General features: G+C 41.3%; 1 protein-coding gene across 1 annotated transcript in view; it reads right to left on the reverse strand.

Annotated features, from left to right (window-relative positions):
* The window catches only part of igsf9bb (immunoglobulin superfamily, member 9Bb), a 105,109-nt gene that overhangs the window by 12,674 nt on the left and 79,288 nt on the right, over positions 1 to 13,147 (reverse strand). The window contains exons 14-17 of the mRNA XM_072375286.1: positions 11,478 to 11,704; positions 8,593 to 8,677; positions 6,624 to 6,788; positions 5,084 to 5,129 (exon numbers count right to left, since the gene is read on the reverse strand). Of these exons, the coding sequence (XP_072231387.1) occupies positions 5,084 to 5,129; positions 6,624 to 6,788; positions 8,593 to 8,677; positions 11,478 to 11,704 (523 nt within the window). The remainder of the gene's footprint in view (positions 1 to 5,083; positions 5,130 to 6,623; positions 6,789 to 8,592; positions 8,678 to 11,477; positions 11,705 to 13,147) is intronic.

Raw genomic sequence — 13,147 nt, forward strand, 5'->3', positions numbered from 1 at the left:
TGAAACCACAATTTGCTTTTAAAACAGGGTAACATTTATTTAGCAACAAATAAAGACACACACAGCCTGTTGTTCTCTGAATCACCAAGGCTTGTGCTCGTAATGACTTTCTTATAAATGGAACGCTTAGTAGGCATTTGAAAAAAAATACATCAGCTGTGCGAAGCCACAGAAAGGTTATGTAATATGAATCATTTGTTTCGTGTAGACTGGGCCATCAGTCACATTGATTAGAGTAATAAGGTACACATCAGCTTAATCATTTTGTTTAGACAATAGGGATTAATTTATGAAACCAAATAAAGCGTTTTATGACGTTTTAGGATGATGTTACCACCAGCAAAAGGAATAAATAATGCTGAGTCAGTTCCACTGTATTTGGACAAAATGCAAAGTTAGGCAAAACAGCAATTACTGCCTTATTTACTGAGTAAAGGCGCAATGATAATTATTCATGCTGTAGAAATATCTCTATTATCACATGGTTACATAAAATCTTGTGTTTTCTATAAGCTTTTAAACTGCCATAAGCAGCAATTGGCACAGATGTTGCAATTGCTACAAGTAAGAAATGTGAAATCACTTTCAATTAAAGAAACAAAACTGCCAGGCAGAGTTGCAGAGACAGTGTGAGTGTGACAGCATTTGGCATGAGAGAGGCATGTTAAAAGAATAGTTAAATTCTGGGAAACACACAACTGGTACCACTCCTCGTTTTAACCTGGCATATATAATCTTACAGTTTGTGGCTACAGCCTACTTTAAGGGTCAAATTAATTTTACATCGATCCATTTTACATTACATCACCATCTCCTGAAGAGATTCAGAGTGACTATTGCAGCTTTCCAAAATATCCGATTTTTACATCAGATATTCTAAATGTTTGTTTTCAGACTTTGCAGTCTAACTGAAAGTAAGCAAATAATGTAGCTGCCTGTGATGTTCACATTGCCAAATGCATCCCTGATCTTATCTAGCCAGACTGACCGAACAGCCAGTAATATTTGCCTGAAGCACTGGTTTGTGTGAGACTTTCTGGACATTCAGCAGCCAAATGCAAAGGTGGATTAACCTGTGGACTATTTCCCTGAAGGAAAGCTACCCACACAAAGTTGAAACATATGACTGTATAAATAATGGAAATGATGCCTCTAAAGAGAAGCCAATGAGGAAACGCCTTAAAAAGACTCCCGATACTGATACTTAAAAAGAATCATATGACTTTTTGCACAATATTAGAAAAACTGGCACAGGTAAACGAAGCACTTTTAATCACACGACAACTGTTTTTTTCCCCCTTCTGATTTATGTTAACTTAATAACATGGGAACAATTTACTGTAACACTTTAGTTATTTTCTTGTTGGGTTTAGGCAATGCCTCACTGGATTAGATTAAAAAATCAAAACGACTTAGTTAGGACGGGAAAACAGTCATGGCTGAGGCTAAAATATGTTCCGTCTCAATTATTCTGTCATTTCTAAAAATTTTCAGCTCCCACCCATTTCTTGTCATTTCACTTATGCTCATTTCTTACAGTCTGCAGACAGACCAATCACAAGTATTTCCTAATGCTTCATTCATTTGCAATCTTAGGGTGTTTAGTCAGTGTTCAAAAGAATCATTGCAAATAGAGTACTTATGAGATTTCATTTCATTGCATTCTGTTAGCATTAACATTTTACACAGCGTGTCAGTTTTTCTGGAATTGACGTTGTGCATGACTATGACTGACTGCACATCTCAAGAATGATTTAATTTGTCTTGAAAGGAGTCCGTAAAGTACTACCAATAATTATAAATTTAGCAATGCACAACAATTCTATCCTCATTTGCACTTCATAAGATGTCCCTGACGCGATGTTTCAATAAATCTCTCACCTCTACCATACAGTTAATGCTATATTTAGGTCACTAAAACGGTCTCAGAACAAAAGAAAATGGATACCACTTTCACTTAAGTACATCTAAAGCATGTTTAGACATCTACATCTTAGCAAAAAAGACCTGTTAGCTTAGCATCAAGATCGGAGTGGTTTAAAGTCTGCTTCAGCGCTCAGTAAAAGAGAAAATATGTGTGTTTCCCAATCTATTAAAACACTGCCAGTGCATACAGAGTATCAACCACTGGGTGAAATAATGATAGGGGTTTACTCATGAACACGTGAACAAGAAGTCAAGAAGGCTGATTAAGACCCTTCGCCATTTACAAATGAAAGACCACGACCAGTATTGTTGTTGCCTGGCTGCGACATTTGGCCATTTGGCCAGAAACATGCAAACAGGAGTTTGAGGAGCTGAACCAAAGTGCAAAGGGGGCATATACAAAGTGAAAGATCAGGGGGACAATGGCTGGCACACTCACTGAAGACTGGAAGGTCGTGGCTTGTACCTTGCGTCCAGCCCTTCCCAGTAGGGCTCAACGCTGGAAAAGAAACTTAGTGGACTCCTGTAGAAGGAGGGAAATCAGAAAGTAAGAAGTGGGGAGGACACGGAGGTTAACAGGTGGCCTGCAAACAAGAGGTATGCCTGAAGAAGGAAAGGAATAAGAGAGGAAGCTTGGATCTGTTAAGTGGCTTGGGGGGAAAGAAACCATTAATGAGTCATCAGATTGAATAAGATTGAATAAGAGCATGTAAACTCTAAAAAGTATCAAAGAGGAAGAAGAAGGAGCACCGTGAGACAATCTGCATTTATTAACATTAAAAGGAGCCATAATCCCACCTTCTTGGATGCCCAATCACAGCCTGTACGTCTTGAAAACTAAATCTCTTCATGAGCTACTGCTGGTTAGCATGAATTTTCATTTTACCAGGTAGTTATGAAAAAGATATTTTTCAAAACATTGCTGAGTGCTGAAATAGGATATGGACCCTAGTTCTATTACTTGTATCGTCATATATAAATGTGTTAAGTCAAGTACAAGTACAAATCAAATCTGCATATATGGATCAAATTCAAATTAAATCAGATTAAATGTAAACAATTAGATTAGATTTAGTGCAAATCAATCTGAACATCTGATTTAGGCTTTTTTTTCTTGATCTTTACTTGCCTGATTGGATGCCTGAATATCTAAAAGACCCATCAGGCAGATGTTTCTTATTACTGACCAATCAAGAAGAAAGCCTCTGAGCCATCTGTGTCTGGAACTATAGCCATCCAGATATAGAGCCTGCTTGTCTTCAGCTAATCATGTCACTGACTTGTACTTTAAGACTTGAAATGACCCGTACTATAACTTTTGGATTTGATTTGTAATAGTAGATTTGCAGATTTTATCCATGCACTTCCTTCTCAAACACGGTGACTCAACTGACGAAACATACGTACAAGTAAACGAAAATACCAACAAGTTACAAAATTGATGTCTCTATCTTTGCTCCACAGATGTATGGATGTGTATTTTTTGGGGGGAAAATGGAGGGAAAACTCCTTGTATGTGTGTTCTTGGCTTATTAGGGAAATAAGTTAAACCAGTTAACTGAAATTCCTTCCAGGTAAAGGCCTCACAGCTCTCATCAAGTTTAATTTGATTTATATCTTTATTACCTCATGACCCACTGCTCTGCATGTTTTCGATGTTTCCCTCCTCCACCACACCTGATTCAAATGAATGGCTCCTTATCAGGCCACTGCGGAGCTTGATGACGAGCTGATCATATGAATCAGGTGTGGTGGAGGAGGGAAACATGAGGACTGGAATTGAGAAACACTGCCTTCGACCTTCATTTATAGAGCAGAATCTACCTTTCTTGTCATGGCTCATTCAGCTTGTCCAATACAGTTAGGCCAGTTTTTGACTATAAATGCTAATCGCTCCACCTGAGCTGTTTCCTGTCCTGACATTTCAAGATGTCTGCTGAAAAGAAAGATGGATTATGACAGCTGAGGGGGGGGCACACTGGAACATTTTCATAATCTCAACAGCACAGAAGAATGAGATCAATTGAAACTGACATTTTTTCACAATCTCCACAGCTTTTTTCAGTGACATTTTCCACGAGCGCAATCAAACCTCAGATAGATGTCTGTTCTCTGTAGTCAAACCAAAACAAAAGTGACTTGCAGCCAAGATGTGTTCCTTAATGATGAAGTGATCTTTACAGGATCATTTATGGAGAGCATTTTGGTTTTCAGCAGTTGGCTGATGCCATTTGTTTTGTTGTTCTTTAAGCAAGAGCAATTTAATAAAGGTCTTGGCTTGGTGCCACCAGAGAATGGCGCCATAATCTACTTTGCTAGTAATATACCTCAGGAAAAGTCCGAACTGAAAACAGACCTTGATGAGGAAGAAGCAACAACTTTGATGGAAATCCACAAGACTGCTCTTCTTCAGCAATCCCTGTTATCTCTGGGAATGTCTGAGATGTTACATCAAGTTCATTGTTTGCTGGCTCAGACCAAAACAGCTGGTGAGCCACATCATTTTAATCTTTACCTAATCAAAAGCGAATTGCAAAGTTGCGTTCATTCTTCCTAAAATGCATCATGTCTTCTTACAAACAGGCAAAACCCACCTCAAGCGAGAGTATCAATTTTTTTTTAGCACTGCAGTGGGATTTAAAATTCTTCTTACTTTGTTCATGCACCTTGTTCTTTTTCCCATTTTCTAAATGCAACTCAAAAATACCAATGGAAACCCGGCTATTGAAAAGTTTGCCACAACTTCACGTGGTTGTGACGGAATTGTTGTCCATGTGTTACTCTGCTCAGTCTCACTTTACTTGTCTCACCGCGCTCCCACTGAACCACTGAGGATTTTAGGATTGGGGTTGAAGCAGAAGGGCAGCATGCTGTAATGGAGGGGGGTTTCAGGAACATAAAACCACATTCTCAACCAGCAGCAGGTCCAACAGGTTAATGTACGGTCCACTTTTAGATACCTAGTATATGATTATCCATTTGGGATTTTAATCCTCTTTGTGTAAAATTTCCGAAATGTTTATTCGTTAACGTATTCATAGCAGTAATGTTCCTGAATAATGCTGCCGTCAGTAATTGTACATGTTTGGGTCTTTAAAATCTGCACTGCAGTAGTGACTCATGTCATGGGGTTACTGTGATATGAGAGGTTACTTACGGAGTTTCCATGCTTTTTCTGCAGTGTGTTATGGAAAGAGGGGGGTCTGCAGAAAGAAAAAGTGACAGAAAAGACCATTACCGATTAAATCTTTTTCTAATCAATTAAAAAAACATCAGGCAGGTTAAATGCAGGCAAGGCAGGAGGAGGCCAATTAACTTTTCAGGTGAGTTTCAACTTTCACAGGGGGGAAAAAAAAGGTTTATTCAACGTTTCAAGGAGACAACAGTGAAATTGCTGCTGCGGAGCTTTAGGAGAAAGTTTTTAAATTGAGTGACAACGGTAAAAAGTAAAAGCCTTTGAATGCCAACATAGGACACGATTCATACCACCAAAGCTGCTCTGTCTTAGCTACTTTCGTCTCAATTCCAATGTCAAAATGAAAGATTATATGACTCAGGTTTAGCAGCACGTACCAGTTAAGTAAATATCAGGTTTGAATACTTAGTTTTTCTTTATTAAGAAAAGTTGTGTGCTTAGTAGTCAACGTCTTACCTGCTGTAGACAGCGGTCAGAGCGATCTCAGTAACACGTCAAACTTAAATGACGGTAATATTTACACCGTGTCACGTTGGCATCAGACACTCATCTGAAAGGTCTAAAATGGAATTTGTTTGGAATAAAATGAACATTTTCTTTGCTTTTTCAGTCTTCAGCTGCACCAGAAATGTTCAGAGTTGTTGAGATCAGGTGACTGTGGAGGAAAGTTCATGAGAGTTGGTATTCTACAGTCATTGTTCAAGTGGTTGTTGTAAAGCTGGCAGGCTTATTTGGGCTTGTTGTCTCACTGCAGTAAGAATCCTTCTCTAGAAAGATGAAAATCAGAGGGTGGAACATTAGTAAATATTCCCACTTCCACATTTCACTACGAATGTGATAGTCCGGGGTTGAATTATTTCCCTTTTTCTTATAAATCTCGAGTATCTGACCTCAGTCCATTACAGGACAACCTGCTGCTGACACGACTGAATCCAGAATTTAGAGAATTTTGACTACGTGACCAAGTGGTTTCTCTCCCTTTCAGTGAACAATGTATAGAAATTCTGATGTTGTGCTCACAAAGTGTTTCAGAGTGTCATGCACTGCCCAAAACCTTCTGCAGGTTTGTAAAATCTGACGAGTGTCATCTGACGCTGCTCTAATGGAAGGATACACAACGTTATCTTCATTTTATAGATAGTTTGTTTTTAAAAGTTTCAGAATCCTCAGTATTTCCCATTCCTTCCATTTTTATTTGTAAATACGACATTTTCTGTTTCTTTTCTACACTACAACTACTTTTAAAACCTTATTTTTTTGTCTTTAGCAAATAAACTTCATAGAAGCATTATGTAATTACACATCTAGAATCAGAATATACAACAACAAGAACAGTAAGAGGTGTGAATTAAACTCTGAGTTATCTAGGGAACCTTACTGAGGGAATTGTCCTTATGTCCTTATGGCTGCTGCAGCACATTCTCAGAGTTCAATAGTTGTTGTCTCTGACTTTTTTGCCATTGTTTTCGTGATTGTGTAGAGCATACAGAACTTCTCTCACCTCTTTTCCTCTTGAGTTTCTTCCGGCGCTGCTTGTTGACAAAGCAGGCAGCCATTGTACTGAAGAGCACAGCTGCTGCCAGGAAGCAGATGGTGGCCACGATGCCAGCAACCACAGGCCGTGTCAATCCACGCTCCTCCACCACCTCTGGAGGAGGGAAGAAGTCTGCAGGGTGAGAGTCCAAAGTAAGGCTTAAAAAGTCTCACTGCGACAGCAAAATGATGGTTGGTGATGGGGACAGAAAAGGATGCAAAGTGGTGTACAGATTGACAGGTGAGCGTTTGTTAAACGATCAGAAAGACGTTTAGTGTGTCAAATTTTAGTGTGTGCACTTGACATGTGGTATGACACTTCTCAGGACAAATGCTTATGCCAACATCTATTCATCCGCTCCCAAAATGAGGGCCGATATTTGCTGTGAGATTACCTTTCAGATGTGAGTTCCCTGGAAAAGAACAGACTGTACGCTGCAAGAACACCCCGTGCTCTGATTAGGCAGATATTAAACGATGTGAGTTTGCAGGCTGAATCCCAAGTTCCTATTAATTTTCTGTGTCTTTGCAGTCATTTCCTCATTTCCCTGATGCTTTTCTTCCACACTCGCACACAAAAAATAGAACTTTGTTGTTTTGTATGCTCCAGCATTCATTAAAGGATTCATAAAAATTGACACATTTTATGTCACTGTTGTTGATCCACACAAAAAGGTTTCCGGTGCACACGTGTGTTGTTTCAGATGCAAAGCATCTGTTGTTTTAGGATTTTAAACTGTTGAACTTTAATCTGATCTGCATTGAATCAAAAGTGAAAAATGTGGCTGGCGGCTGTCAACGTAGCCTAGGTTATGCTCTTGAATATTCTTGGCATCATTGTATGAAGAAAGATACTGAGCAGCAATTCAGATTTATTTTCCATATTTTCTGACGATTCTACATAGATGACTGCACTTTTGCACTTAAAACTGATATGGAAAACCAGTCAGTGCATCAGAGAGGCCAATACTTCTGTTGCACAGCTACCAACTTTAACAACTGTCCTCAGATACTGATGAGGGAGTTTGTTTGTGACCTACATGCTAATGAAAGTGTCAGCTAGCAGCAGGGGGTACAATGTATCAGCCTCTGTTATGATCTTGCTGAAGTGGTGTTTGCGCTGCAGTGAAGCACGATTAAAGCTAAAAGCAAACTCCAACAAGAATGAAGCAGTACTCAGTCACAGTCTGTGGTCTTTAAAAGGATGGGGTACACCCTAATGATACTCAGCACGAAGCTCACAGGAAGAAGGACAAATGAAAACAAAATCAACAGAGAAATGCGCAGAAATGAGCCTTTGATCAGCAACGCTCCCCAGCTTTACCAGAGGGGGGCAGCGAAGCGCCTCCAGAGATCCAAACGTTTCAGGGAAAATCTCTCTAAACGCTCCCAACAGCTGCTTTTACCAAACGACATGTACTCGGTGACCTCTGCAGGAGAGCGACATCCCATTTTGAGAGGCTTATTTTCAGAATTAAAACACACTTTCAGAACAAACAAAAAGGCATGTTTTAATTGATCTTTCCCCCCCTAATTTTAGCATAAAGCATTCCCAATACAGTCAGTGGGAACTGAGCAGAACGATGACGTCATACTTTTCAAAATGCTACTAAGGAGTGTGAATATAAATTGAGCTTAAATTTAATAGTGCTGAGAGAGCAAAATGCAAAGTTGGAGTTGCTGCGTGTGCAATACATCTACAGTAGACCCCCTTCAGCTCAGGAACGCTAAGATAGCCTGAGGTCAGACATGCTGGCTGCAGCCAGAGGTTGTCAGGATGAATCCCAGCTTAGCTCTGGATGAAAAGCACTGAGATGATGACATTTGGTGTTCCTTCTTGTCTTGGCCTGTAATTAATTTGACCTGCATACATAATATGATATATAATAGTATTCAAAAACATAAAATTTTAGTGCATTATATGATGTAAAGCTCACCTGTGCTGGAGACTCCTACTACATTACTAGGGTCGCTGATCATGTCATCCATGACGGCCATGACGCGAAACTCATACCATGCCTCCTGGGAGAACAATAACAGAGAAATCAACATTTTAAAATAAACATCACAGTTTTGTCTAGAGGCTTAAAACAGCTGCAAACACTGGATGAAAAACCTCAGTATCTGGATGTGTGAAATCTCTGTTCGGCGCTGGAAATAGACCGAGCTCTGGAATAAGAGTTGTATTCTGCTGTATCTGAGACTAAAAACGTCCAATTTCTGTCACAATGTTGCGATCTGGTGAGTTTCGACCCAGCTACAGCAGAATACACACCTTACCGACTCTTCTGTACAGCACTTTGGTCCACTGTGGCTATCTTTAGGAATAAAGATGGACTGAATTCAAGAACACGGTTAGTTTCCAGCCTTGAACAGCATTGAGATTCTGACGTCAACGTTTTGGTAAAAATGCATCATTCCTACATGAATGGCCCAACAGAACCAAATGGTCATGTTCGGCAAACCCACAGACATGACCCAGAACAATATTATAACAGATTAAACCTGGACATATGTTGACAACCAAACCGAGCCTCCTCTGTGGTCAAATTACCTCAACCCTGAAGTGAGAAATTTGTTGCAGAAAAATTACACAATCTAGGTGTAATGTGTGTTATGTGCGAGAGAAAAGAGAGAAACAAGTATGTGTGGGTGTTAGTATGCAGTGCAAGGAGAGATAAAAGCTTTTTTTTTTTTTTGTGGAGCTGAAAGTGGTAGTCAGATTAAAGAAAGATGTTCAGACATGTCACTGCAGTCGAATTAGCCGACAGGAACAAGATTTGAGAAGCTGAAAAGAAAAGCATCGTGTCAGAGCCCATAATTCAGTGAGGATTTATCTACCTTCTTTTGCTGTGGTGCAGGGTGGCTCGAGGAAAACTATTGCATTAAAAAAAGGAAAAGCAAGCTGTATTCCAAATGTAATTATATTTGATTGAATTTCATGTTTCCGTTTGCTGTTCTGTGTGGTCAGCTGAAGACCTACAGCGATAAAAATGTGTGTGCCCTTCGCTTATGATTCAACATACCACCAAAAGTAAAATCAAGAAACAGCATGACATCTAATGACTCAAAAGTGAAACCCACAGAGTCAGAAAGTCAGCATAGTCAGCTTGTGCACACCTGCATTGTCACTATGACAACCAAAGAGGATTTAACGGCACATTACAGCAGAGAACTTGACACTGGAAACTGCTATTTAAAGGTGAGATTTGAAAAACATCTTGAAACTAAATATACATTTAATCTTCAGCAGCTACTTTATTTCTGGCATGATGACATCTGAGACGACTTTGAGGCCATCCATCCATCCATCCATCCACCAAGACCAAGGTCAAGAATTCATTATGTCGTGTTATACATTGCAAACTTTTGCGTCAGACTTCTGTATCGACGTGCTAATTGGCATGAAGGCTGGGAGCAGAGGGATTATTTATTTCTGATTTGCCATCATTTCTTTTCTATGTGTTCTTTATTTTCATACATTGAGAAACTAATAAAGCAGTACAAATGGGATTTGGAAAATAGGATCAAGCTAATTTTGTTTTATTAACATTCAACAAACGGTTTCTTAAGGATTCTTCAGATAATGACTTAGATCAGGTTTGTTTGTTTGTTTTTTTGGTGGATTTATGTTGGTTTAATGATGCAGAAAGGACTTTTTTTAAAGCCTTTTATGCAAATTACATCTCTTATTTGTTTTCTATCTAATAAAAATACGTAAAAGCTCAGGAGACAATGTTTCTGTTGGAGAGAAATTTAATACCACTAAAACCACTTGTGGTGAGGCAAGCATCATAAAACCCTCTGTATGAACCTGAAACTTAACATAAATCATATTAACAAAGACCTCTGAGTTAAAATAAAATAAAACTACCCTTTCAGATTAGCTGTTGTAGTCATCTGAACAGCAGATTAATTCAGGCAATCAGGTGGTTGTTCATCTGCTGGGGTAATGCTCTAAAGTACATTCTTATGTTGGATTTTGTTTCAGAAACCTTTACATCTGCGCAGACAAGTGCAGTCTTTATGACCAAGGTTGTTAAGGTGCTGGTCCAAGGCTAGTGTTGGAGCCACTTCTAATTTGGCTAAACAGCAAAGAAATGCTTTGATTTTGCAGAGAGAGAGCCACCACAGCGCAGGCACATAGTTTATTTCCACAAATCCTAGTATTAGTCTGGTTTTCCCTGTGAACTGATATCTTAATATCACTAGTCTTGAGCTGGACCTATTTTTATTAAAGTAGCTGTAAACACATTCTTTTAAAATTTATTTGAAAATGGAGACTGTGAATGCAGCTCTAAGGGACACATTGGGTTGCGTACACGAACACGACTGGTGACATGAAACAGCAGGAAAATGAGAGGCTCTGTTTGCTACATTTTAGTTGGTCTGGTTGGTCTCCATAACTCCGCCCGCAGGCTTTGACATTAGTGGTTCTCTGCACTGCTCCAGCAAAGACTTGGTGCTGGCGTAGCACCAGTTTTTAGGGACCTGAACCAGCGCTTTGGAGGTCGAAGCAAAATTAAGCTGGGTTTTGAACCAGCACTGGAGAGAAGTGCATGCATGTTTGCGCAAACGTATTTGTTCACATGCTGCCGTCTTTTACCTAAAATAAGCAGAAAGGATAAGGGAGAAATGCTTCATCCTCTAGCAAGAACATGAATACACAGTTAAATATTCACCAAGTTAGTAGTTGTTTGCTTCGGAAGTATTACTAAGGTTTACAATTCAACATATTTAAACATTAACCTTCCATTACACCTTAGACACCTCTTTAGCCTGGACATGGCAGATGTAGGTCTCGTTTAACTTTGTCTTTTACCTGGATGAGGTCTCGAGCGAGCAACTCCAACTCCCCAGCAGGAATGCTGTCGTCCAACATCTCCCATCGTTCCCCCAGGCGAAACTCCATTACATAATGCTGGATAGGTGCTGTGTGATTGGCAGGTGGGATCCAGGTGAGCAGGACTCCTTGCTGCGTGCGATTGGCTGTGAGGCACCGTGGTGGGGTAAGCAGCACCAATGGTTCAGGGGTACTTATAGGAAATACTGAGAGAGCACATCAGGGTTGAGAATGTGTGTGAGTGATTCAGCCATGTTCTACTCAAACAGCTTGCTATCAGTGAATCAGCCCTTCTTTGCACATTGACTGACACTGACACGCATCTTAACTAGAGTGTGACTAAACCTCATTAAGTTTTGAAGCCAAATCCATCACCATCATGTGCATAAAATTCACTCCTTAAAAACATCTTTGAAGGCTTGTATCCCTTGAGACCATCTCATAAACATTTAATTTTACTAGCTCATCTCCTATTTACAGCTTTTTTACAGCTTTCCAATTTCCTGGTTTTCATGGTCCGACAGGTATGCCGAAGTAATTCCCATTTTCATCCATCCATCCATCATCTGCCGCTTATCCGGGGGTCGGGTCGCGGGGGCAGCAGCTTGAGCAGAGAAACCCAGACGTCTCTGTCCCCGGCCACTTCCTCCAGCTCTTCCGGGGGGACCCCGAGGCGTTCCCAGGCCAGCCGAGAGACATAGTCTCTCCAGCGTGTCCTGGGTCTTCCCCGGGGTCTCCTCCCAGTGGGACGTGCCCGGAACACCTCCCCAGGGAGGCGCCCAGGGGGCATCCTAACCAGATGCCCGAGCCACCTCATCTGACTCCTCTCAATGCGGAGGAGCAGCGGTTCTACTCCGAGCCCCTCCCGGATGACTGAGCTTCTCACCCTATCTCTAAGGGAGAGCCCAGACACCCTGCGGAGGAAACCCATTTCGGCCGCTTGTATTCGCGATCTTGTTCTTTCGGTCACTACCCACAACTCGTGACCATAGGTGAGGATGGGAACGTAGATTGACCAGTAAGTAGAGAGCTTCGCCTTCTGGTTCAGCTCCCTCTTCACAACGACGGGTCGGTGCAGAGCCCGCAACACTGCAGACGCCGCACCGATCCGCCCGTCAATCTCCCGCTCCATTCGTCCCTCACTCGTGAACAAGACCCCGAGATACTTGAACTCCTCCACTTGGGGAAGGATCTCATTCCCGACCCGGAGAGAGCATTCCACCCTTTTCCGGCTGAGAACCATAGTCTCGGATTTGGAGGTGCTGATTCTCATCCCAGCCGCTTCACACTCGGCTGCGAATCGCTCCAGTGAGAGCTGAAGGTCACGGCCTGACGACGCTAACAGAACCACATCATCTGCAAAAAGCAGAGACCCGATTCTGAGGTCGCCAAATCGGACACCCTCAACGCCCTGGCTGCGCCTAGAAATTCTGTCCATAAAAGTTAGGAACAGAATCGGTGACAAAGGGCAGCCCTGACGGAGTCCAACTCTCACCGGAAACGTATCCGACTTACTGCCGGCAATGCGGACCAAACTCTGGCACCGGTCATACAGAGACCGAACGGACCCTATCAAGGGGTCCGGCACTCCATATTCCCGGAGCACCCCCCACAGGACTCCACGAGGGACACGGTCGAACGCTTTCTCC

The sequence above is a fragment of the Leuresthes tenuis genome, unplaced genomic scaffold, assembly GCF_036924035.1.
Source record: "Leuresthes tenuis unplaced genomic scaffold, fLeuTen1.0.hap1 SCAF_21, whole genome shotgun sequence".
In the NCBI taxonomy this organism is placed as follows: domain Eukaryota; kingdom Metazoa; phylum Chordata; class Actinopteri; order Atheriniformes; family Atherinopsidae; genus Leuresthes; species Leuresthes tenuis.